The sequence below is a fragment of the Cornus florida genome, unplaced genomic scaffold (genome assembly GCF_030987335.1).
Source record: "Cornus florida cultivar Cherokee Brave unplaced genomic scaffold, ASM3098733v1 CherokeeBrave_3.0.0_Hap2_Chr05, whole genome shotgun sequence".
Lineage (NCBI taxonomy): Eukaryota > Viridiplantae > Streptophyta > Magnoliopsida > Cornales > Cornaceae > Cornus > Cornus florida.
This window is the reverse complement of record NW_026775575.1, coordinates 112,524,570-112,550,379: the sequence shown is the minus strand read 5'-3', so window position 1 is coordinate 112,550,379 and position 25,810 is coordinate 112,524,570. Positions and strand designations below refer to the sequence as shown.

At 35.6% G+C, this 25,810-nt stretch overlaps 2 protein-coding genes and 1 pseudogene across 6 annotated transcripts; 1 reads left to right on the top strand and 2 right to left on the bottom strand.

Annotated features, from left to right (window-relative positions):
* The first annotated feature begins 1,397 nt into the window (after positions 1-1,397).
* Positions 1,398-7,735, top strand: LOC132308654 (ribokinase-like; annotated as a pseudogene).
* Positions 7,736-9,243: 1,508 nt separating this feature from the next.
* Positions 9,244-10,614, bottom strand: LOC132310486 (uncharacterized). The gene is made up of 2 exons (XM_059808657.1): positions 9,626-10,614; positions 9,244-9,473 (listed from the first exon to the last, which is right to left on the bottom strand). The coding sequence occupies exons 1-2, from the start codon at positions 10,541-10,543 to the stop codon at positions 9,420-9,422; spliced, it is 972 nt and encodes a 323-aa protein (XP_059664640.1). The 5' UTR covers positions 10,544-10,614; the 3' UTR covers positions 9,244-9,419.
* Positions 10,615-13,065: 2,451 nt separating this feature from the next.
* LOC132308653 (protein FLX-like 1) lies at positions 13,066-25,603 on the bottom strand. 5 transcript variants are annotated; one of them, XR_009482455.1, is made up of 9 exons: positions 25,498-25,603; positions 24,092-24,695; positions 23,849-24,012; positions 19,553-19,638; positions 19,310-19,412; positions 14,443-14,515; positions 13,681-13,811; positions 13,261-13,507; positions 13,066-13,165 (listed from the first exon to the last, which is right to left on the bottom strand). XR_009482455.1 is itself a non-coding variant. In XM_059806803.1 (6 exons), exons 3-6 carry the CDS (start codon positions 24,688-24,690, stop codon positions 19,314-19,316), a joined length of 948 nt encoding a protein of 315 aa, XP_059662786.1. In that variant the 5' UTR covers positions 24,691-24,695; positions 25,155-25,362; positions 25,498-25,600; the 3' UTR covers positions 19,055-19,313. The 5 variants fall into 5 exon arrangements, 2 of the variants coding, with proteins under 2 accessions (XP_059662786.1, XP_059662785.1); XR_009482454.1 differs by having other exon boundaries at positions 13,066-13,507; XR_009482456.1 differs by having other exon boundaries at positions 13,066-13,507; positions 13,681-13,808.
* Between the last annotated feature and the right edge of the window lie 207 nt (positions 25,604-25,810).

Sequence of the window (25,810 nt, the reverse complement as noted above, 5' to 3'; positions counted from 1 at the left end):
AAATATAATTAAGTTAAAAAAACAAAATATAATTTAAATAACCAATTAAAATAATTCCATTAAAACCATAATAATAAAAGAAAATAAAACACCATTTAAATAAACCAATCCACAAGTAATTTAAACAACACAAGACAAATAAGCATGTAATCAATTAACAATCAAATAATCAATTAAGTCCAACACACAAGCAACTAAACAATTTAAATAATTAAAAATTAAAAATTCAATTAAAACATTAAATTAAATACCGGGACTATCCTTCTGAAATTAGGGGTATTACAATTGTGGAGACCTTTTAGTTTTCCAACTTGTGAGGAAAGAGGAAGCAAGTACTTTTTTTTTTAGTTATACTTTAAGTCACATAAAGCTGGAGCGCGAGATCGGCATATCCCAAAAAATCTTAGAGCAAGAGCGCCATTAGAGCGCCACATTATAAATATATAAAATATTAATTTATAATAATAAATATACGTTTTAAATAAATTTCATTCAAATAAAAAGACAAAATAGTGAATCAAATATGAGTCCATTACAATCAATATAACCTAATTTATAAAAATGCATAAATTAACAAATATGACAATCAAACAAGCGCTTTATAAAAATAAAAACATAACAGTGAATAGGGCATAACAAAAAAAGTAATGTTCAAAAGTATTGTCTTTTAAACATTTAACCTGCTTGAACCTCTCAAAATGACAATCATTGTTTTTGAAATAGCAATGTTCAAAAGAAAAAAAAAAGACAACAATACTTCACTTTACAAATTCTACTGCTAAACTTTAAAATTGATATGAAATATTTAAACTTCCAAACCCAAAAGCTAATGAAGGTAAGTTACTTAAGTATTATCTAAGGAAGGTAAGGCACGTAAGTATTATTAAATATTAAATATATTGTTATATAACTTATATTATTTGATTTGTAGAGTTTACTTAATTAAATTAAATTGATTACTTTTTGACATATTAACCTTCTTTGGTCTATATTAAGTTGGGGTAAAATCGAAATTTATCAAGATTCACACTAAATTCGTGAATTTATTGTCAAAAGTCGTCGAATTCTTGAACAAAAAAAGCAATTTTACCTTACACAATTCGTTGAATTGAACTTTAAAAACCAACGAATTCGCGAATTCAAAGAGCATGAAGAATTCAAAGAGCATGAAATTTTTTAAGAATTCGCTCTCAAAACACCAAGGATATGCTGCCGAATAAGAAAACTCTTTCTATTTTTTAAAATGCATTATGTGACGAGCCATATTAGATTCGAAAATTTTTATCTTTTATATTTCGCGTTCCCGTCACCGCTCTATTATATACCGATTACTTATGATTTTTCTATAAATTGCTAATGCACAGTCATTCTCTCCCAGCGACCGCTTTCCCATGTGTTTTTCTCTCACACTGTCACTTAAGTTCCGATCAATACTTCAATGGTAATTTATTATTAATTTTAAAATTTGTCTTTTATTTATTTATTTAATTTTTTTAATATACCCAAACAAATACACCGAAATAGATTGAGAGAGGAGAGGGACGGGGAAGAATCAATAGAAGATGAGAGGCATAGCAGCAGCACTTTCCCCCTCAAAACATTGGTACCCCACAACCCAGAACAATCCAACAATACAATCCAACAGCAAATTCAACACAAACCCAATTCAATTTTACACTACCACCAACTTGTCTACAAGAAAAGTCAACCCACTTCCCTCTTTTGCCATAAATCCATCCAAAACCCCAATTCAAGCCATCTACAACCCCACCACTCCACCACTAGTAGTTGTAGGATCAGCCAATGCAGACATTTATGTGGAGATTGACAGACTCCCCAAAGAGGGTGAGACCATCTCAGCCAAGACCGGCCAAACCCTTGCCGGTGGCAAAGGGGCCAATCAGGCTGTCTGTGGCGGCAAACTTTCATATCCAACTTACTTTGTGGGGCAGGTTGGTGAGGATGCTCATGGGAAGTTGATCACTGAGGCACTTGAGGTTGGTGGGGTCCACCTTGATCACCTCAGCACTGTGTCTGCTGCCCCTACTGGACATGCTGTGGTGATGCTCCAATCTGATGGGCAGAACTCAATCATCATTGTTGGGGGTGCCAATATGAGTTCTTGGCCTGAAAGCCTCTCTGATAAAGACTTGGAGGTTGTGAAGAATGCTGGGATTGTTTTGCTTCAGAGGGAAATCCCAGATTCTGTTAACATTCAAGTTGCAAAGGTCGGGCTTTCCATACTATTTTTTATTTTTTTTCTTTTTCATACATGTGTGTGTATGTTTGAGCATACAAACCAATAAATGAAAAGATTAATTTTGATATCTTTGGATGGGTATTGTTTACCTTCTATGGATTATTTTATCATGGTTGTTGTTCTGTTCATTTTATGAAAAGATAATTAGTTTGTAATGCGAAATGGATGTTCTTTACTTACTGGGATTATTCTGCTAATGATGTATTCTTGTGCGTATAAAGAAACATGAGGAGATTTGACCATTTGTATTGAATTGTATCAACTTGAGCTTGTGTTATTGGTTTTCGTGGTTTTATTGTGTGGGTGCTTGGAAACTTTATGCAAACGAGATTTATTAGGTATTGTATGTGGAACTGATGTTCCAATTAGCTTGAGGGCAGATCAAAGGCAGAGAAAATACAAGTCAGAGTAAGGGAAATTAGGAATTCACCACTTATCGAATGGAGATTAAGTGATTTTTGTTTATTTGTTTAGGGGAGCTTGCAGTTGTGTCGAGATAGATTAAATTGCAATGTTTGTTTGATACAACTGCACATTGATAGTTTGGTAAATAGATGAATTGAGCTTGAATGCTTGATTTTAAACTGTGTAATTTTTTTATTTTTGATAAGTTTGAACTGTGTAATTAATATGAGAAAAAAATGGGGATTGGAAGATTTAAACATAGTAGAAATGATTTCAATGGGTAATTAGACTACTTATTGGATCAAATAGTGTTCTCACGGGTACTGAACATGGTCCATTTTCAGATTAAAAAAAGAAAAAAATCAGGCATTATTGGATCAGAAGGATCAACGAGTGATCTAATGGCACCGAACATGGACCTTTGTTTTATAAGTTGAAAAATCAGGCATTAACAAGTCTTAGAGATCCTAATGGATTGGAATAAATGGGCTACAAATATAACTATCCCAGGAGTATCTTTGTGCATTTCATTGTTTTTCTTATGCAATACTTTGCAGCAAAATGGGGTCAGTAATTGTTTATTATTTCTGCTTTTTGAAAGAAGGGTGGATATGTATGGTCCATTTATTATAGTTCTTTTGAAAACTATATATGGCAAAGGTTTGGAGTTTTAAAAGAAGTTGGGATATTGACTCACATATGGTGCTCCAATTCTTTGGAGTTCAGACTACTAAATTTTGAGTAATTTGATTGCTTCCCCTTTTTGCTTTTCTATTAAAGTAAAAAAATCTAGTTTCTAGGCAATTTTAATAAAAAAATCACTTGATCTGCGTTCATTCCGAGTAGAGAGAAAGTAATCATATACCCCTAAGTTGTTAATAATGATGATGAATAATTATATAAGATACTGTATCACCATCATATTCAGTTTCACCTCATGTCATTCCAAATTAAGCATTTGAGGTTATCAGTTTTCTGAATTTTTGGTATGCTTGCTTTTAACTTGTTTTGCACAATTTGCATATTTTCAGTCTGCAAGGAGTGCAGGGGTCCCAGTCATTTTGGATGCCGGGGGAGTGGATGCACCCATCCCACCAGAACTTCTTAGTTTTGTTGACGTTCTGAGCCCAAATGAATCTGAACGGGGATGCCAACTGAAAGTTTTGAACAGATTAGTCAAGCTGTGTTAAAATGCCATAAAATGGTACCTACAATTTTGATTCTCCAAGAGTCAGTGTCTTGCCTAACCTAAAGTTTTTCAGATACACCGAATATCCCGTTTTGAACAGTTTCATCATGAAATCTTGATACTAGTCCTATGCTATGGTACATAGACTCATTTATGCTTTGCATGAGGGTATGCATCTAAACATTCCATTATAAATTACCAAACCCAAGGACACGAGGACAAGGCTAAATATTCATAACATAATATGATGCTTCTATTTTCTAGAGTAAAATGAAATACCATTCAACATAGACACTTAATTTGTTTTGAAGGTATAAAATAATAAAAGGAACAGGATTATAGAGTTTTATGTACAAATGTATAGCAACTTGAATTGTCGAAATAGTTTTTGTTATGTGCATTCCAACTAAATGTGTCAGGCACATTCTAGCCGCTGGGAGGGAGTTGGCTTTTACCATAACCCTGTTAGGGTTTCTTCCATCATGGGTATTTCGTTCTTGTTTGAAGATTCCATATAACAATGATGATAAGCTACTAGTTGCCTTGGTGGATCCCATTTACTTAGGACATGTTCACCCATCCTTTTAACTTCTGCAAATGCAATCTTTATTTTAAAAAGAAATAAAATCATTAAGATATTTGGACATTAAATATCATCTTATTTTATTTTTCATTTTTATTTGGTACCTTGTCCGCCCAAAAGGCCAAAACCATTGAACTCTTCATGAATTTTGGTGCATTCAGAGGATTGGTTTTTGGAGAAATGTTGGTCTGAGAATCAAATACCAAAGTATGATAACTGAAATCTTAAATGTGCCAAATTTCATACGTTTCAACATATTCAGAATATGGGTGTGTTTATTTTCAGGGTGTCAAGCAAATCCTTGTGAAACTTGGGGCCAAAGGATCAGCTCTGTTTATAGATGGAGAGAAACCCATTAAACAACCCATTATATCTGCTCCAAGAGTCCTTGATACAACTGGAGCTGGTGATACTTTCACTGCCGCTTTTGCTGTAGCACTCGTGGAGGGGAAGTCCAAACAGGAGTGTTTGACATTTGCCGGTATGCTTGTGGTACTTTTCTGGTTTTTCTATACATGTATGCTGTTTGTATGCATGAGTTCCTTGTAAATTCCTTGTAATTTTTAACAGCTGCAGCAGCCTCTCTTTGTGTCCAAGTGAAGGGAGCCATTCCAAGCATGCCAGATAAGAAATCAGTTTTGGATCTTCTTCAGTCACTTTGAGGATGTTTCTCTTTCTAGGTCAGCTCTTAATGCCTGTATAAAGGACAGAGGTGACCTTATTTTCTTTTTTTCTTTTTTGATCCTTAGGCACTGTTTAATGAATGATTATGTTTTTTCTTTTTCTTTTTCATTTTTAATGATTGAAGAAGAGATTCTGGCAGTACATTAAAATGGGTTATATCCGGTTTACACGCGAGATTGAACTACTCCATTTGCAGGGGGGTGCAATACACCTCTAGTGAATTATATGCATCTTTCCCACACTATACTTTCCTTACATGAAAAGCTACTAAAAGTGAGATGCTATAATGAGAATGTGTCCTTGTAAGATCTATTGGTGAAACAACATGTTTTCCTCTTGTAGATACATACCTGAATATAGAAAAATTGTTGATGAGAAGTTCGTACAGCTCGGTGAACCTTCACTTTTCCTATGAAATGAACTTGAGTTTGGTTGCCGGAATTAATAAATAGTTGGTCTAGGGCATTTAAGGCCTATCTGGTGCACAACTTCTAGAATTTAATTACCTAAGATGCATTTTAGAGGGCGGTGAAAATTTTGAGTACACAATTTTCTTTCGATCAATTTAATACTTTTGACTGAAAAAGAAAAGAAAAAAAAGCTTCTCATGTTTTGTTTCCTGAAAACATTTTTTGGGAATGGGACCAAAAAGATTTTTTATTGTATTTTTCGGAGAACAGTTTTTGTGAACAGAATTAAACGTATTTTCGACCATGTTTTCATTTTTTTGTTATCTCTTAGAATTAAAAACTATTTTGAAATCTGTACAAAGCAAGTCATTGATTCTTGTCAACTCACATAAAGCAATGGGCTTTTGCTAAAGTATGTTTCTTTTTTATGCTGCTCCGAACTTGGCCATGTTCTTGTATTCTTAACGTACTTATCTAAACGTCATCAGCTTTAACATTCTAAATAGTTCTGTAGTTAGGTTGAACTTGTGTAGCCTTTGAATTTGTTCCTTGTTGTTTTAGTTAAAATCATGAAAGAAAGAAATTGAAATAGACATTATTTTTTTCTCTCCTTTTGATACAGTTTTTGAATTGTACGGTAGATAACATGAAAATATTACCAAGTTTTCTAGCATTTGTAATTAGTCAATATATATATACACTTTCTATGTGGGATATACTAAAGGCATCGTGACCAATTCTAGCTTGGATTTTTTTAGGTATTGGGAGTAATTCAGAAATTTATATATTTTTGTAGGCTAATAATACGAAGATAGCTTAAAATGTTCTCCAGAGTAGAATATACAACACATGCTATGCTTGCAATTTACCCAAAAAAAATTATTTGGCTAATGTTATGCAGTAAAGTTGAAATATTAAAAAGTTATGCAGTGATTTGAAACCCTAGAACCACATGAGCATAATACAATTACCTTTTGAAAAGTCATGGTACACCCAGTAATAGTGTCACAATGATAATTTGATGACTGAAATGATTGTTGCTTTTGATAACAAATTTTGCTTCCACATCTTCCTTAGCTGCCATCATCAGATAAATCACAACCAATATTCACATTTAATTTTTGAGAGGGGGTCTAAAGCTTTTCCAAATTAATTAGATATGGTATAATTAAGTCACTTTGTATGTGAATAGTTAGGTTTGTCTCCAGACTTTCGTTTCTAAGACCCGTTTCTAAGACTATCTTGGAGATATGCCTATTTGAACATGAGGATATTGATACAGCAAAGGGAAAGAGGTACATGCAATATATGTATTATCCATTTAATAGCACAAGGATGACTTACATGAACAAGTAAATAAAATGGACTAAATGTTTATCCTTGACTTCCAACACTTACTGCCGTGGATGACGGTTGTAGAAGGCATCTAAAGCATAACTCTGGTTGTCTTATTAACCAAACTTGTCCCCCCCTCTTCTCCCACTAAAAAACAATCTTTTTGTTATTTGTATCAAAACCCATGCCACTCGGATCCTTCCTCTCTGTCTCTCTCTCTCTCCCTCTCCTTCTCTTGAAACACCTCTCTCTCACTCACACACACACACACACACCAACCACAACTTCCCCTCTCTCAGTCAGAATTGCAAGTTTCAGCAGAAGCTGCACAACTATGAATTACCATTCTCCTTTCCTCCTCGTCCTTCTACTGTCTCATCTATTTATGTATTCAGTTCTGGCCCTGAGAACATCTGAAGGTTCTCTCTCTATATTTGTGCGTGTTTGTTTGTGTATGTGTGAGAGATATATAGCTAATGTTCTAACTTGAAATGCTTGTTTTTAGATGCTGAGATTGACAAAGGAAGATCATCAACAATGAACTTTCAGAATAAGGTAAGCCTACTAATTATATTTCCACTATTTTTAGTATATTACATTTCTGATTGCTAGAGTTCTCTTGTTTTCCATCTATTTCAGTTCCTTCCTGTTGATCATGTTCAAAGGAAAGAGTTACATGAGGTTCATTCAGGACCCAATCCCATCAGTAATTCCTTCCCAAAACAGAAGTGGAAAACGATGTTACAAAGAAATCCATGACTCTCTCTCGGCATTTGTTTTCTTATACATTTGGAATTACAAATAAACAATACACAGTTTGTCAATCAAATACCATGCTACTGAGTGTATGGCCATCGTCATTTTCATCATCACAATGTTCTGTTTCTAGCTTTACAAAATAGTGACGAACCTGCATTAGAGTTGATGGGGGTCCTTGCGCCTCCCACCGACACATGTTTTGAGATTCACTTGTGCAACCTGTGTAATCCTTTCCAAGTGGTTAAACATGGTTGAGAATGGCCATTTCTTCAAACTTCTTAAAGTTTTGACAGTCAACATATACTTTTATTTTTCCTAACCTTTTTTCCCATTAATCATACACGCATTTTGTTAAACTTTTCCCAAAGCAAATAGTGTAAAATGTCCTTGAGAGCTACTTTTTACCAAAGACAATACCGAGCGTGTGGGAATAGGGGCCATAGGGCGATGTTTGAATGCTATGGTTGCATCATTTTTTGACTTGAACAACGGTGGTTGAACCAGTAGTGATGGTTGTAGCAACAATGGAGGGAGGAATGCTTTGAACAGCCACTCCATGATAGTTCAAACTATCATTTACATTTCTAATGGCTATTGAGGCAGTGTACATGGCTATCAAAGTGGGTGGTCAAAATGAATGACAAGTTCTTTCAAATGTTTGGAACTATTGTCTTGTGATTGATAAAGATTATATTGGTGGGCTCTTGTCATGGTTGTCAAATAATTGTTTGATGCTGTAATTGTTGTTGCTTTTGAGGATGTTCCAAGTGCTTTAGAGAAACCATGTCAAACTGAAATTGTGTGTATCTATGAAAAAAAACAGTCCAATAGGCAATAGGGTCCAAGTTGGGCCTCCTCAAATCTCAATAAATTGTGGTCAAATAATCAATAAAATCTAAACCATATTGTTATTAAAAAATAAATTGCAAAAAAGAAAAATGATAGTGATTTTTCAAAATTTTACGGTTAAACTCTCTAAACCACTGTCAAACTTTTTCAGACAATCCTCTATTTATTTTTAAATAATTACAACTAGCATTTCATTTTCATATCGTTGCTTCAAAAGCAATGTATAAAATTAACCTTTTTATTATTATGACCATTATAAATTGCATAGAGACTTCTCTACAAAGTACAAACAAGGAGTAAAATTAACAACAAAACCACCAGAAAGCTTTTTTACGGTTTTACCCGAGTTAAATAACCAAGTTCAAGACCTAACTATTAACTTACCCTCTTCGCTCTAGACTAGTCTAACTAGTTTAAAAGCTAGGCAAAAAGCACGTTTTGACAAGATTGCACCATCATTATTAAGTCGTTATTTTAGTGGTTATAGCTCCATATATTGCACCTAATTATTGTTTCTGTTCACAAGTTACTCCAAATCTTCTGAATTGTGCACAGAACTTCGACAGAGCATGGCAGTGAAATTTTTTGTTTATACATTTTAGACCTCAAAAGTTGAGATGTCAAAAGATTTTGACATCAAAATAGTTACTATAAGATCATTTTTTTTATAGATAATTTGATGGGTGATTGTGTATATCCGTAGAAATTAATCTAAAGTTTAAATAGATTCGTAACACATATGGACACAACCAAAAAGATAATAGAACTGAAGATTCATTTCATTTCGTCACATGCGTAATAGGTACCATGACTAAAATTGTAACAAAATAACTAAACTAACGTTAAAACATTTCTAATCCCTAAAAATGAACAAACCCAATTTCCTAGTTCATATCAAACAGAGTTATAGCTCTCGTAAACCACTCATTTAACACATTAATCTTGCTATTTCTTGTGCTCATCCCTAGCGACAATCTTGAACTTCCCTGTGTGTTGTTGCTGCAAACAAAACAAAACCCATTCGCAAAAACACATCAAAATACCATTTAATCACATCATATCACATCAAAAGAAAAGCTATATCCTATTGATCATATTACACACACATACTAGTATTAATAGTTTAGGTAGGTAATGAAATTAGTGTTTACCTTCTTCCACAGCTCAGTATGGGTTTTGCAGAAGCCAGCAACAATAGCCTCCTTGCTCCTTCCTTCCTTGTACTCAATACAGAGCTCTTCTTTCAACCCACAAGTCACGTGAAAGGCCATTTTACACTTGGGCTCAGAGCAATCGATCACACACCCATTTGCAGATTCGCACACATAACACCTCTGTTCCCACCTTGTTGGAGGAACCTTGGAACAATCGATCCCTTCCCGGCCTTCCGGGTCGCGAAAGAAGGCCTCCGGCATGAAGAGAGCACACACGACATGGGCCCACCGGCCGTCACCAGTGGGTTTCATGGCCCCACCAGTGACAGGGCAGAGGCAGCAAGAAAAGGGCTTACCTGTTTTAGGGTTTGATTGAGAAATCAAGCATTGGGTGCAAAACCAATCGCCCTCTGGAACACCATTTATGAGAGGATAACCATAACAGGTGGTGTGGACCATTAGATCACAACCATCACAGAACACAATTGGATCTGATGGGTCTCCGTCTGTGCTTTGACATATAGCACATTCGATCCCATCATCTTCTTCTTCTTCTTCGCTCTTTTCTGGGATTTCAATGCCGTGATTCACATTTTCAACATCATTTGCTTCTCGTGAATCACTTTTTGGTTCATCAAATGATGGCTTGTATTCGACATTGAGGTCGAAAGGAGAAATAGGGTTGTCAGAGATGAGGTCGGGTTGGAGAGCCCAAACCCTTTTCTTGGCTGGTAAGCAGTAGGTGGTGGTGGCGGCGGTGGTGGAGGAGAGAGATGGTGGTGGTAGATCCCGGGATTCTTTTCTCTTCTTTGCCGGAAGGCGCGATGAGGTCACAGTGTCATCCTGGTGTCCTCTTGCTTCTCCTTGTTGCATAAGTCTGAATCTTTTGAGAGGAGGTAGCCCATGAAACTCCATTCGAGGGTTGTGGAGAGAGCGAGGGACAGAGATTTGAAGTTTTTGGGAAAGTTTATGGAGGTTTGGAGCTTTGAATTAGACAAAAGTGGTGGTGGGAAGAAAACCCGGGAAGAAGAAAACTGGCTTATGACTTTCTAAACGTTTGAATTTAGCGGCAATTAAAAACAGTTGCCTCTCGTTTCAAAATTACAAGTTTTTGACTAAATGTGTTTGTTGTTCCCAAGTGCATTTCAAATTTTTGGATGTACATGTGGCCTGATGTTTGGGCCAATTTAGTTTGGGCTTATGTTTCAACCTTCTTCTTTTCCTTTTCTCAAACTTAAATAGGTTAAAAAAAAAAAAAATTTGATGGAAATTTAAAATAAATTCTAGTGATTGGAATGGCAAATATATATATATATATAGTATTCAAATTTTAAGTAATATTTGATAAGATTATGAAAAGTCTTGGAATTAGAAAGTTTTTATCCTATTGTGATAACATGACATGAAACTCAAACACAACAATTATCATCTCATCGATTTAATTCATTCAATGGCATATATCTTATTATTCATTCAAGAATTAGTGATTTCTAATTTTACCTGAAAAAAAAAAAAAAAAAAAAAAAAAAAAAAAAAAAAAAAAAAAAAACCGGAGCTCTACTCTCTCTATTCCCCCTTTCATCCTTTTCAAAATTTTCTATTCTTCAATGACTTGCGACTTAGGATTTTGAATGGAAGAATCATGTAGTTCAAGGAATTAGAGTTTTAAATGAATTAATTGAATCAATTAATCAAGGAGTTTAGAGTTTTGAAAAACAACAGTGTCGAAAGAGTTAAACAAAGCTCTTCTCAAAATCCTAAGTCGAACACTTGAAGAGGGTTTTCAAATTTGGGTCGAAAAGCTGCCATTGGCCTTATCGTACCTCGAATCCTCCATCACTCAAGGAAGGAATGAAGAGAGCACAGCCAACTTTAAAAAAAAAATAATGATCGTGTTTTGAAAGACCTAACTGCCCTAGCTCCAAATTCAGTCCCAAGTGAGAAGGATCATTCTGAACCACTTGGAAATGAAGCATTAAAGCTTTAAGATACCAAAAAGGTGTACCTCCAAAGTGCATCATTAGGTGAACTTTTCCCGTTGAAGAAGTTAAATGAGGGTTAAATTTGGCGATCACGCTACCTGGATCATGGATCAAGCATTATCATTACTAAATGAAGAAAATAAAACATGTTCATTTCCATAAGAAGGCTTCAAGACGAGGGGAGATTTGTGCGTCGAATTAACGGTAGTTTCGGAGTCAATTTTGAAAATCTAAAGAGTCGCAAGTGATAAGAGAGAGCCATGAGCAATTGCCCAATTCGCTTCGGAGCTCCATGAATTGTTTGGTATTTTCATTCTTTCTACTCTCTTGCCTTTCGATTGGTTCAAGTAGGAAGGAATGTTGTGACTTCTGAATCTTCTTCTGATATAACGCACCAGATTACAAAACAAAACCTTACTAATTCCTTCAATACTGTCGCTCTTCAAAACCCCAACTCCTTCTGAATCTTCTTCTGATATAACGCACCAGATTACAAAACAAAACCTTACTAATTCCTTCAATACTGTCGCTCTTCAAAACCCCAACTCCTTCATCAATTGATTCAATTATCTATTCAAAACCCTAACTCCTTGATCTCCCTCGACTTCCCTCTCTTACTCCATGATTCTTACATTCAAAATCCTTAATCGCAAGCAATCGAAGGATATTTTGTTTTCCCCGAAAGGTGAAATTAGAAATTAGCATCTCTTGAATGAAATCGACGTGAGCTAGGATGATGGTAATGAGAGAGAGTCGAGTATTTGTTGTGTCTGAATAACGTGTAGTGTGCAAGAGAGAGATTTCAGCATAGAATTAAAAATAATTTTGGATAAATATATCCAAAAGTTACATATAGTTAAGACACTAGTTCGATTAAAATGTTTGGGTAAATACATCGATAAAAACGTTTGGGTAAATAATAAACCCATCCAAAAGTTACATGTAGTTGAACAAGCATCCAAGAAATTAGTTTCCACTAAAATTTAGTCAGAAATAAACTTTAGATAACCCATCCCAACCCTCCAAAAACCGACTAATAATAGCTAGGCAGGTTTTTGTTCCTTCTAAATAAATGAATCAAGCTCAAAGCTAAATTTGAGTAATTTATTATCAATAATGATACCCCTTGGCTTTGATTAATTTATTAAGATCAAATTTAGAGAATGGCAATGAGAGAAATGCGAGAAGGGTGTGAGACCCCAATATGTCAGTTGTGGGACCCTCACCCCACACCGAAATCGGAAGACGTATTTTTATTCATTTATTAAACAAGCCGTGTGGTGGGAAGCTCACCCGCACAACGAAATCGGAAGATGAATTTTTATTCATTTATTAAACAAAGCCCAGCTTCAATCGAGACATAGTTAGCTGCATCTTGACTGACATGTTCTTTTACCCTAGGTTCTTTTTCATAATTATAGAGGTTGCAGTCTGATACTCACATTGACAAATATATAAAAATAATAATTCAATTATATAAAGTTAAAATAATAATAAATAAATAAATAATAGTTAACTCCTTGATGGCGACCACAACCTTCAGCTCAACTGCACACTAAACCAAATACAACCCGAATCAAAAATCTCTTCCAAACATTCTAAAAGCTAAATTCAAGTTTTAGAACCCTGGATGTAACTTGTAGATTTTACCCTCTTTATATTCCCTCAGAGAAATCTATTTATGGAAGCAATTTGCCACATTTCCTGCATAAGGTGAACTCCAGGATACATTAGTCAATTTGTCCTCATTTCAACAATAGAGGTATGGACCTTGTAGTCCTCACCATCAGCTTCACACCAGCACACGCACATACAAGAAAAAAAAACATGGTAATCCATAATAGAACTTCAGATCAAATTGATGAGACATCATGCTATCCATTCCGCGCACACAAACCTGCCAACAATAAAGCCAACTTATACCAAAGACGGCCTCTAAAGACATTTATTAAAAGAACTGAAGAGCTTCAAATCATTCCACTATTTGCCCAACCAAGTGTTGCAACGGCCATTAAAAGAGGGAGGTATTCATATGGTCAGCCAGAAACAAAGTACACATAGAAGCCTTACCAGTTACCAATTCAATTTCAGGAAGAAGAAGAAAGAGAGAGATTGCATTCCGGGTAATTAATTCTGGAAGACCAGGCTAGAATAAAGCTTTACACGTTCCAGTTCATGCATCAATTTTGTATGGCTGCCTGCTGCAATCACGTTTCAAAATTCAATTATTACTCTGATTAATCAACAGAGTTGGTACACATTTTGGTCAGATAGAACCAAATTAAACTCTTTACTAGGATTAGTTAGAAAACTATAGTATGTCAAGAATCAACCAGACCACATCAATAGTTTCAAAAGCCTATTCTGGGCAACATTGCATTTTAAGAATAAACCAGACCACATCAAGACAACAATTGAGGCAACATGGTAGTCTAGAAGGTCCTGCCACACCAAATATATCGAGAGATTATGACAATACAAGATCACATGTCAAAAAGCATTATGAACACCAAAAATGTAAACAAGATATTTTAATCAAATACTTGTAAGCTGTACTCCTAGTTTGGAGAGATGTATACAAAATACTAAGGCAGCCACACATCTTAAGGTGCTACAAAGCAATATATCAAGGCGGTATGATAATTGATAGATTAGGTACAAAAAGAACATAAAATAAATGAATTAGGAGTTAAGTCAAATGCCTACTAATCACCATAAGTAGACATAACTATATTTTGCTTATTCTGTTTTAAATCTTCCATATATTGGGATACCAAGAGAACAAAATATAAATAAACAAACAGGTAAACATAAATGAGTAAGTTTACAAACCTTGTGCAATTCAAATACTGGAGCACAGTGGCAAAAGTAGTTGGTTCTTGAAAGCACTTGGTTTGCTTACAACCTACAATCCAGAAGATCTAAATGTCAAAACGTTTATGAGCATCACAAGGACACTAGCCAAGACTGCATAGCTGAGAAAAACAAATACAATGAAATATAAATTTGGAATAACACGGTACAATCTCCAGAAGATAAGAAACATGGAAGAAAACTAATGAGGTTGGGCAACCAAATCAACATAAAATACAGCAAAACAATTTCTTTAGCAGTCTACCCAAGTAACTAAAACTCAACCACAGGTCCACAACTAAGAAGTTTGATATTTCACATAAAATACAAGTATTCAACTACAGAAAGCAATAAAAAATTAAGTTCTATCAATTAAAGTTGCTCCAAAAAATATCTAGCCAGCCATATCAAGTAGTTAGAGACATGATCACACTACAAACAATGTGCACATGCAAGCATAAATTTATCTACAGAAACAGCTCTATATTAAGTGAATGACACATGATAAGTGTGATAACAACATTAACCATTTAAAGGTATATCACAGAACAATCACAAGAACAGAAGTGGGCAGAAGCTCCTGATGAGATTTAAGTACCAGAATTTTCAAAAGTCTTAGACGTCCACTAATTTTTTCCAAATTATCTTGGGTGTAGAAACTATGCATACCAAATGATACCCATTAAATGAGAATAAAGGCACAAAATACGAAAAGGATCTCTTGTAATGGAAATGGACAACCAAATCAAGATAGAAAATAGCACAAAAGTTTAATTAAGACAATCACCTAAAAAAACCTTGACCCACTACTAGGACTTTGACCCTTCAATATTGTTGTCATTGCTAAAATTGCTCCAACAAATAACTGGCTACCTAGATGATAAAGCAGTCAGGCACTGCATGATAACAAATTTAAACACATAGAGTATGTCACTAATCACACATATGAGCAATGGGGCAGCAGAGGCTCTAAGCCACGTAGTAGATGAGATTTAACTGTGAAGTTTCTACCAAGTCCGCACACTAATTCATGGGTTTCAAAGTACCTTTGGAAAAAAGGCAATGCATATGAATTGACACCCAAGAAATGAGCAAAATCATACATTGTTAATTAAAAAAATAACACAGGCAGCATGTATATACACCGGAATTGTTACTCAGTACAGTGGTAAAAGCACGGATTGTCAAGCATGAGAACATGGGTTCAAATCCTGAGAGCAACAACTTTGTGCTATAATGCCAGAGGTTAGGTTCGTGTCAAGTCTATCCCCCTCAGCACCTCAGATTAGGGTAATTACCCGTTTTTTAGCATGTATATATGCTAAGCGAACACAATGAGTAATTCCCATTATTGGTAATTTAATTATATTGCAGTGAAAAATCTCAGGTACAGTACCAATAAAAAGAAGTGCAAAGAGTAAACATGACCATGCTTTACTTTACGGAAGTGAATTATTATAGTATATCCAATACACCCCAGATCAAAAAGAAATATCCTGGATTTTTAACTGGAGAGGGAAAGGACTTAATAACTACAATTATGTAGGAAAACACACTCAATCCTCAGCCCATACGGAAAGTGAATAAAACTGATTAAAGAAAGCTAATCCACCAAAAATCGTGATAAAATATCATATGCAAGCAGATGCACCTTAATTTAAGACTTCTACTTCCAACAACAACAACAACATAAAATAAATAAATAAATAATATTTGAGAAACCATCCAAATAACTGCAATCTTATAACAGCACATCCACACATATATAACCCAGGAATGTTACTAGTAAGAAGAAACTATGGTTATCACACATACCACTGCCTTAAACACAAAATCAAAAGAAATCTATCCAGCAATCATTATGAACAATGAAAGTTGCCATCAATCTGCTAGTCTGGAGACTTGTAAAAAATTGAAAGAGATTTTGAATTGGCACAACCAAGAGAAGAAAAACAAATGAAACAGGGTGATATATACAGAGTTGTGTCACTTACTTGAGAAACTCATCCTGCCACTCAATTGTAGAACATGTCTTGCCAATGGCCAACGTACACATGCAATGAATAAGATTCCCCCAATTCTTAGACTGCAGTACTTCAAAAGGAATAAGACTACTCTTTCTTGAAGACCAGCCGCATAACAGATCAGAAGAAGAGACAGCTTACACCGACAACAATTCACTAGTCCTATTGCTTTACTGCTGACGTCTTCCAACTGGAATCAGTACCTAATGCAGTGAAAAATTGCAAATGGTGACTCAGCCCTAGCACTACTACATGGGATGTCATTTCACTGGTGGGTGGATAGTTAAAACCAAATGGATAACAGTCACTTAGAAACCTAGTTGAAATTAATACCTGGGATTGAATGATAGGGATGACAAGTAGGAAACAACTGAGCCGTTCTTTTTACTCCTTGAACCAGAAAACATAGATACCAGACACCAGACATATACATTCACTTCTTAAACAAGTAGGGAGGGGAGGGGAGGGGGGGGGGGGGGGGGGGGGGGGGGGAGGGGAGGGACCCAGTTGGTTCTGAGCTAATAGAGAATTTAGAAGTCAAGATGGTGGACAGAGGCTTGAATGAATAAACAGGAGATACAACTATTCAGAAAGACCTTGACAATTCTATAAAGATTCCATAGAAACATAGAGCTCTTTCACTTTGAGGCAGAACTCCTACTTCTCACAACAGTCCTCGTGCAGAAGTACAGGATCCACAAGGTGAAAACAAAACATAATGCAAAGCTTGCAATTATAGTGTAATGCGGATTTTATATTGTCATATATACTTGTTTCTTAGTTCATGCTTAACTTTTTATCTAGAAAAATAATTCTATCCTAAAGGTAATTCTTACGCAGCATGCACCATCATGCTTGAATTTTTATCTAGAAAAATAGGTTCTATCCTAAAGGTAATTCTTACGCAACATCCAAAAACTCAAAATTTTAATACACCATAATGTAGACAAAAACTTGCCGCACTCACGAGTTTCACAGAAGTAATTACCTCACCAGTTCACCTAAAAATCCCATGATACAACTTTAGCCTCTATCCAGCAAAACCTTATTCCAAAACAACTTCCAAAGGCAAAAATCCACGACACAAGGGAAGAACGGAATGTAGTAACGTGTAAATAGATTCAGCATTACCATCAGCTGTCTAGTAGACATTGCAAGAATATACACACACACACTCTTCTTAGGCATACATTAACATATATCAGTCAGTAACACAAAAGAGGATGTGTGGCTTTAGCTAAAGTTGAATGGAAAAAAAACCCAAGTAGTTGAGAATTGAGACTAAAGCTTTGCTGGGTTGAGTTTATATATCACCTGTAAGGCCACTGACTTCTTTCCAGATGCTAGTATCTACAATCTGCATTTTACAACTAGGCTTTGATAACAAACAACATCATCTCCAGATCTCATCCTTTCCTAGAAGAAATAGAATGCCGTGTGCTTTCAACAGCATGATGACAAGTGACAATCCATGATAAAGTCTCAGTTGTTCAGATAAGTCCTTGTTGAATTGTATATCTTGCATTATCTTTGACCAACAAAAGAAATATACCATTATCACTCTACCATGATTTGTGAACCTACTATCACCTTATATACGAACTATATATTGACAACTTGGAGAGAATCTTTTTAAAAGGATGGTTCATCCCCAACCTCAGCAGAAAAACACCAGTCAAACCCCACAGAGAAGCATCAAAGGCTGAATTCCATATATGTTATTTCACTGTGGACCAGTAATTCTGTACTCTCATCCCATGACATCTAACTGAAGAAAAATAAATGAATTGCTTTCAATCATACCCTGAACATGCCAGCTTAAAAAATGAACTGATCATAACTTGAAATCTAGGAAACATTTTGTAAATTTCAATGAAGTGCTGTTACATATTTTTTTAGATTGTTTCATAATTTTTTATTTTATTTTTATGAGTTAGATTGTTTCATAACTTCCATGGTACTTGCAGATTAATGGATATAGAACACAGATCTATTTGGAGATGACTAGTATTAGGAACCCAAAAGCTAGTCTGACCCTAGCCAAATTTACTTTCCAATCATGGGAAGCAATAATAACTACTGGAAGAAAGAATTTGACTTACATTGATGGATTGACCAAAAGACAAGAATATTTGACTAGAAATCAAGATTTTTCTCCAATAGAAGCCAAATAATAAGTTTTGTGCCATATCCACAAATCTAAGAGTACTCCTTGAGGCTAGATAAAAATATATTAACAAATTGGACAGGAAAGCAAGCAGAGATAGAAGATTAACCTCATAAGGGAGCAGCAATTACAGCAGAAAACATCACGAGGGATCCGAATAAGGCTCTCAAGGAATGCTAAAGCAAACTACAAATTATATTAATTAGCAAGGAAAAACACCACAATTTCATGATCACAAAACTCAAATGCCCCACTTTATACAACCCAAACTCCAATCTAGCATTACCAGCACTGCACTTATTTGACAATGAAGAAATTTTACTGAAATAGCTGAGATAGTACTCTGCTGCACTATCCAGGATTGTAGAAGTGGACACTAAATTCGTGCACACACGTAAAGTGAAAGAAAACACGTCACTGAAAAGCAATTGAAGGTAGAAGAAGTTGGTGCGAATATAATATACCACAGCACCAACCTAATATAAACTGTCAAAAGTTGAAGTTGGAACTACAATTCTCCAAATTAATCAAGCATATTGTTCAAAACATCAATCATGAGACAACACTTCAAATCTAAAGCATCAACTATGTTGCAGCCGAAACAACCACATCACAACCAAAATAAGAGAATATAGCTTTAGCCTAGCAGGCATACTAGTCTATCTGTGTCCTTGAGCTTGCTGCATGGAATAAGCACCCCAAGAGCCAGGTCCAGGTCCAGGTCCATATTGAGGAAAGTTTTCTGCACCAGCCTGTACCTGAGGCACGAAGAAGAGAATAAGACAATCAATGTCTCCAAAAGAAGAAACTATACCAATTTGAACCTAACACAAAACATACAGCTATGGAAGGTGTGTATTGATTGAAAACATCTGATAGGAAGCCAGAGAAAGCTTACAGGATTCATTGGATTCATGCCATAACTGGAAGGATAAGGATTTCCTGCATATCCAGCTTCAGGATTGCCATAATTTCCATCATAACCTGCAATTGCAGAAACAAAATCAACATAGAACTTATTACTGATGAAATAAAACTCCAGTGAGGGGAAATAAATATGATTAATGTAATAAACGCATTTATTAGAAAGTAAGGAAACCAGCTCTCCAGTTGAACTGGACCATCACACAATCAACTGAACCCCAAGCCAGGATGGAGAAACCTCAAGTAGTTTGGGCTTAAGCTATTGAGAACCAGTGATGGAACCAGCCTAGACATGCAGTTCTCATTTTGTACCAATTACTCAGGTATTCTCTTTTAGTCCATAATAAATCTAGAGGATGAATTGACTCAGTTGAACAGTTACCCATTTTTGAACTAGCACCACCAGTTCTAATTTAAAAAAACATGTGCTTGTGGTTAAGGAGACACAGTGCAACACTCACTGAATACAGCTCAAACTATTAAGATAAGGCAATCAAAGAATAACAAGTACACGTTGGAAGCATGGTTTTTGCTTGAAAAAATGCTACAAAATAAAAGTTTTCAAGAGCTTCAGCTTGTTTTCTGAGTTTCACATCAAATGAAGGGAACTAATATACTTCTTCTGCTATGGAGTTGCCCAAGTATCTTTCACCTCTCTGCCTGAAATATATCGAAATTGCTATAGTAACTCTAAGCTTGAAAGTTTTGCTTACAACCTTAGTATTTCTGTAGCCATAATGAAGTCCACATGGAAAATCTGTTCCTTTCAATGAATTCATGAAAGCAATTACTTCCAAGTATGGGATAGACTAGTTGCTAATGAAATATTCCACATCAAACCTTTAAATTTCATAAATCCTACATTTTTTTTTCTTGACAAGTATAAACTCATAAATCCTACATCATTTGATGGCAAATTAAGTTTTATACTAAACTTTGAACAATGAAGTTCACTTGATCTCGGATGATAAAGCCTTGTGCTACCAAAGAAAAACTGTTAAATGAGAGAAGTTATTGGAAGATATAATGAAAAAATTAAAAAAGAAAAAGAAAAAGAAAAACTACTCCCTTTGTCCCATATTAATAGTCCATCTTCCCTTTTATGGATGTCTCAAATTAGTTGTCCCATTTGAAAAGTCAAAGCAAAAAATATTCTATCTTTTCATAATTACCCTTTAAGTTTTTAAAAATTTTCCAATTTGATAATATATAAATATATATATATATATTTAAACTTAAAAGGACAACTTAGTAATTTTAAATGGGACAAAGCAATAATTGCATGTTCCCTTAAAAACTTATAATACCAAAGATGGACAACTAAAATGGGACGGAGTGAGTAAAATATGTGCAATGCCAAACTGCGTAAGCCAATATGGATGAAAATATTTGACAGATGAGAGAAAACAAGATTAAAGTTAAAATATTGGGCAATCAAGATACATCATGTGTGCAAGTCATGCAGTCAAGAGGCAATTTCCAAAAGGAGTTCCTTCAGCTCAGATTTTAGTTGCAGTTTTTTTCTCCCCTGCTTAATAGAATAAGAGGTCTTTCCTGTCTGTTGTATGGGACTACTGTTCAGTTGTCTGGTTGGAGTTGTATTTTTCAGGATTAAGATTCAAGACTGCTTTCACTTTGTATTATTCATTGTTACAGAATTCTCATCATTAAATACGTGTTTGCTCTCCATCATTTTCTAACTAGAAAGAAATATCGCCTCCTTTAAAGAGCCCAGCTACTATGAGCATGCTGAGGTAAATATGGACTGAATTTAGGTTATGATTAAAGTAACATGTTTGAGGACAGCTAAAGTGGTAGCACTAATTGGTTAAAAGAGTTGATAAAGGTGATCAGGTAATGGTAAATGCATCTGGTGACTAACCCAGTAAGAATAATGGCTGGAGCACCCAACTTATTAAGTCAATTAGAAAAGCGCACACTTTTAAAGTCAATGAGAAGAGGTGAAGTCTTTCCTTCCTTTTGTTTGGTTAAGTAGGAAGAGGAGAACTATGGAATGAAAGGAAAGTTGAATGCTTTATCCATTGTAGCCCACAGATTAAAGGGTATTTTTTGACGGCAGAGAGAGAGAGAGAGAGAGAGAGAGAATGAGGCTATGAACCCTCACCATTCTTATTTTCCATGTTTGTGAGGAAGGACTCGGTGCACCTGGAAGGAAAAGCCCCACGCCTCTCTTCCTACCTTTGATGTAGACTGTAGTTCATAAGGCACTCAGGAATTTTTTTTGAAGTACTGAGAAACTTCAAAATTAACTAAATCTCCAGCCTAGACTCATTTGGACCACTTGGAATTTAGTTTTAGCCTTTCAGTTAGAATCAAGTTTTAGGTTGTTTTATGTCTTATTTTTGCTCTCTTTACTTTAATTTGTTGTTGGTATGGTTTATTTAAAATTCACCATATTTCAAGAGTTAAGGGAATTATAATTTTCATATGTACTAGATATGGAGTGTAGTACTGGGCCATTGGTCGTAGTTTAGATCAAGTTGCTTTTCAAGCCTTTTATATTGTCTTTGGTTAAAAGCCCAGCAATCTAAAAATGCCTATGAGCACTTTCAAGTTCAACAAAGATTAGTTAGAAAATTTTCCATAGCGTTTGAAGCCTCACAACCCAAGCCTTAGGTGTGATGACAGATGCTTCAAGAATTTTAGCAGGTTTTTGAGATTCTTTCTTCTCTTCTTCTTTCTTTATTTTTTTATATTTTGATATACTCGTTCCACTACTTTAATAAGGCCAATTCCCCTCATCAAATATTCAATGCTAACAACCATACCAAATTGATGTAGGACAAAATAGGACTGTTTTGATACAAATTTCGAACCAGAATGAAGGAAGGGGATGAGAATGAGAAGAGGCTAGAAGGAGGTGAGAATATAGGCGGAAGGGGCGAGAAGACAGATTGAAAAGAAAGGCTAAAGAGACCGAGGGACTAAGAAGACCAAGAACAACGTGGAAGAAAAAGACACAGAGAGTTCTCAAACTCATGAATCACGATAATATTTCAATAATCAAAAGCTGAATTGCTTAGTTACATAGAAGCCTTTATAGAGGCAAAATCATAACCAAACCCTAAAAATCCTAATATAATAAAGTACTAAAATATTCATAAAATTAGAACACTAGCAAAATAATAAAAACAAATAAAAATCAACCCTAATTGCATCAAATCCTTAATTTCATATATCTTTGCCTCTTCTCCAAAAGTAATGGTGAATCACGTGCAACTCATATGTAAGAATCATAACTCGTTCTCAAACCACAATGATCCAAAGTAACTTTTTAAGGGTTACTGTTTGTGGCACAGGATTAGATCCCCAAAACTCTACTTAATGGAGCCCTAATTGACCAATACCCTTTCCAATACCTTTTGGCATTCAATTTTACACCTAAACTATATCATAGTTGCTGTCCAGAAACTCCGGCAGTATTTTCACTGAATCTGATGCAACCTACCGTCTTCAACACCTAGCCAATTTCAGCCCTTTCTCAATCGTAAAGCAATAATCTTTCTTCCACATTATAAAGCCCTAAAAATATACAAACTTTTTATAATCCTAAAACAGCAAATAATCAATAATAAGCACTGGCTTACATCGATTCTGGTACGCTCATCCTCGATTCCGGTAGCTCGAGGTCCTGTACTTCTAGGTGAGCTCAAACTTAGGATTGATTGCGATTCTCACGGGAAATAAGGTCAAACATTTTTAATAAGTGACCATGGAGGACTAACCTCTTATGTCACTCTTTTTTAAATAAAAAATAAACTTGGTAAACTCTTGTGCCTTCTGGTTCTCAAACATTCACATTGAAGATTGGTTATAGGTAAAGTGCCACGGGCTTCAAGAGGGCAGACTATAGGAAGAAAATCTGCCCAGTGAGCGGAAGGAAAGCAATCTTCCTTCAAACTCATTTCTTACTTTGCCTGTTTTCAATAATAATCTGACTCGGGTGACTTTCATGCATAAAATAGGGGCTCTGGCTCTTAAAGATCTTAGGATTTTCCTTTTTGGTTGAGTTTCTGGGTGATGTTTTGTGTTTTTGCTCACCTCTTCTTCTTCCCACAATTTCTAAGTTCTAACAGCAGCCTCTTTTTGAAGAAGAAAACCTCCTTCCCTTGTGTAATTGTATTTTTACATTCTTTTAACTATAAAATGTCTATTCATTTAAAATGGAGGGGGAGAAATCTAAAGCAATCTAAAACAACTCCTTGAATTCTGCAAGTTGATATTTGATAAACCTTGAAGCAACACATACCCGGATTCCCAACAGCTGCAGCAGCACGTGCTCTTTTTTCTGCATTAGCCATCTCTGCACGAAGTTTTTCCAACTCCCGTGCCATTGAGACCAAGTTCTTCTCCATCATTTGACCATGCTCATAGTTCTCTGCATATCCCTTCTTCTCATACTCAATGGCAGCCCTATAAACCAACAAAATAGTAGAATGTGAATCACAAGTCAGAAAGCCGAGCTTAACTATAAAGCTAGACACAATATTACCTTGCTCGCTGCAGCTCCTGTTTCAGACCGTCAATTTCTGCCTTTAGGGCTGGAACCTGTTGCAAATCAGCAGTAGCTCTGGTCAAATCCTGAGTCATTGCTTGGACCTGAGCTGTAAGCTCTTGCCTAGAGGCAGTTAACTCCTTAACATCAGCATGAACTTGCTGAAGTTCAGCCTTCATAGCCTCTGCGCCACGAATATCCATTTCCATTTTAACAGACTTCTCATACATTTCCCTCGTCTGCATATCCCTCTCCGCATGTAACGAACTGGCAAAGTGAGCCGTTTGTTGAAGCTCATGCTGGACAGCTTCTACTTCCTGTTTAAGTGCCACGTGAGTTGCAGCCAGTCGCTGATTATCAACCAAAAGCACTTGAATATCCTGATGCTGAGCTGCAAGTCGCTCCTCAATTATAGCAGGGTGAGGAGGGAGTTGTCCAGAGCTCATTCTGAATTGTGATTCCCTCATTTCTTCAAGCAGTGCAGGGTGGGGCATTGGGCCGAGACCTCTGCCAAAGGGAGCTTCATGAATTGAGGGTAGTCCAGCATGTGGAACGCCTTTCATTGGAAATGGCGGCCCACGATTTCTTCCAGACATGTTTCCTTCAAAAATTCAATAATAGAAAAGGAATTGAGAGTTAAGAGTTGATGGAGAAACTTCCCCAATCAAGACAAGACACCCACAGAAAATCCAAGAACTAAAAACAAAAATTACAAAACAAAAGTGAAGTTAAAAACTAAAATCCCTTAAACAATAAATGCATTGAACGTAAAAAGTATGATTCTTGAGAATTAACGATACAATTCAACAAATGAAGCTGTATGTGTACAATCAATGAAAACAAAAATATACAGGTTCGAATAACAGGAAAGCAAAGAGAGAAACCCAGAACATCAAATCAATCAAATCCTGAAATAGAATTAAAGAAACAAATACCCAACACTAAAAAATGCAATTCTTAGTAATAATAATATTAATAAATAAAAATAAAAAAAATAAAAAAATCTCTTTTTATTACAGCCCAAGACTATAAACAATCCAACAAGAATGAAAAAATTTACCGATACGAATGCTTGATATAACTTGGCAGATAGTACCCGAGGGCCGACGTTAAGATATCAATGTGCGCGCGTGCGTGTAAATGCACACACAATCGATGAACCCGATGAACATGAACATACAATGAACGTATAATCGAAAACCTTAAAGGAAACAAGAACTGAGAGATGGGTTGAGTCTTGAGTGACCAATAAGGCAATAACCTAAACCCTGGAACGTGAAAATAATAATAACAACAACAATAATAATAACAATAACAATAATAAATCTTAGGGTTGAAGAGAAGATCGGTTTCAGGTATTACTGACACAAACCCTAGACAAGTTTTTCATTCAATTCACTGACCTTTCTAATCTTGAAGCTTCAAAACAGAGAGAGAGAGAGCGCTCCTTCAAACTCGGATGAATTCTTCGCATATAAGAGTTAAAAAACAACGCAAAATTATACGGTATGAGAACTTGGTTCGTTTTTATATCCAATCCGTTATGTTCCTAGGTTGGGTTCGGCTCTGCTGGGCTGGGCTACTCTGAGTTAGGCTGGTCTGATCTGGGCTGGATTCGGCTGCACTTAAATTGAAACATTAAGGTTGGATTTCAACAGATCTATAGGATTGGATGGTCTTAATTTATAATATAAAAGAAGCAAGGTTATATTCGCA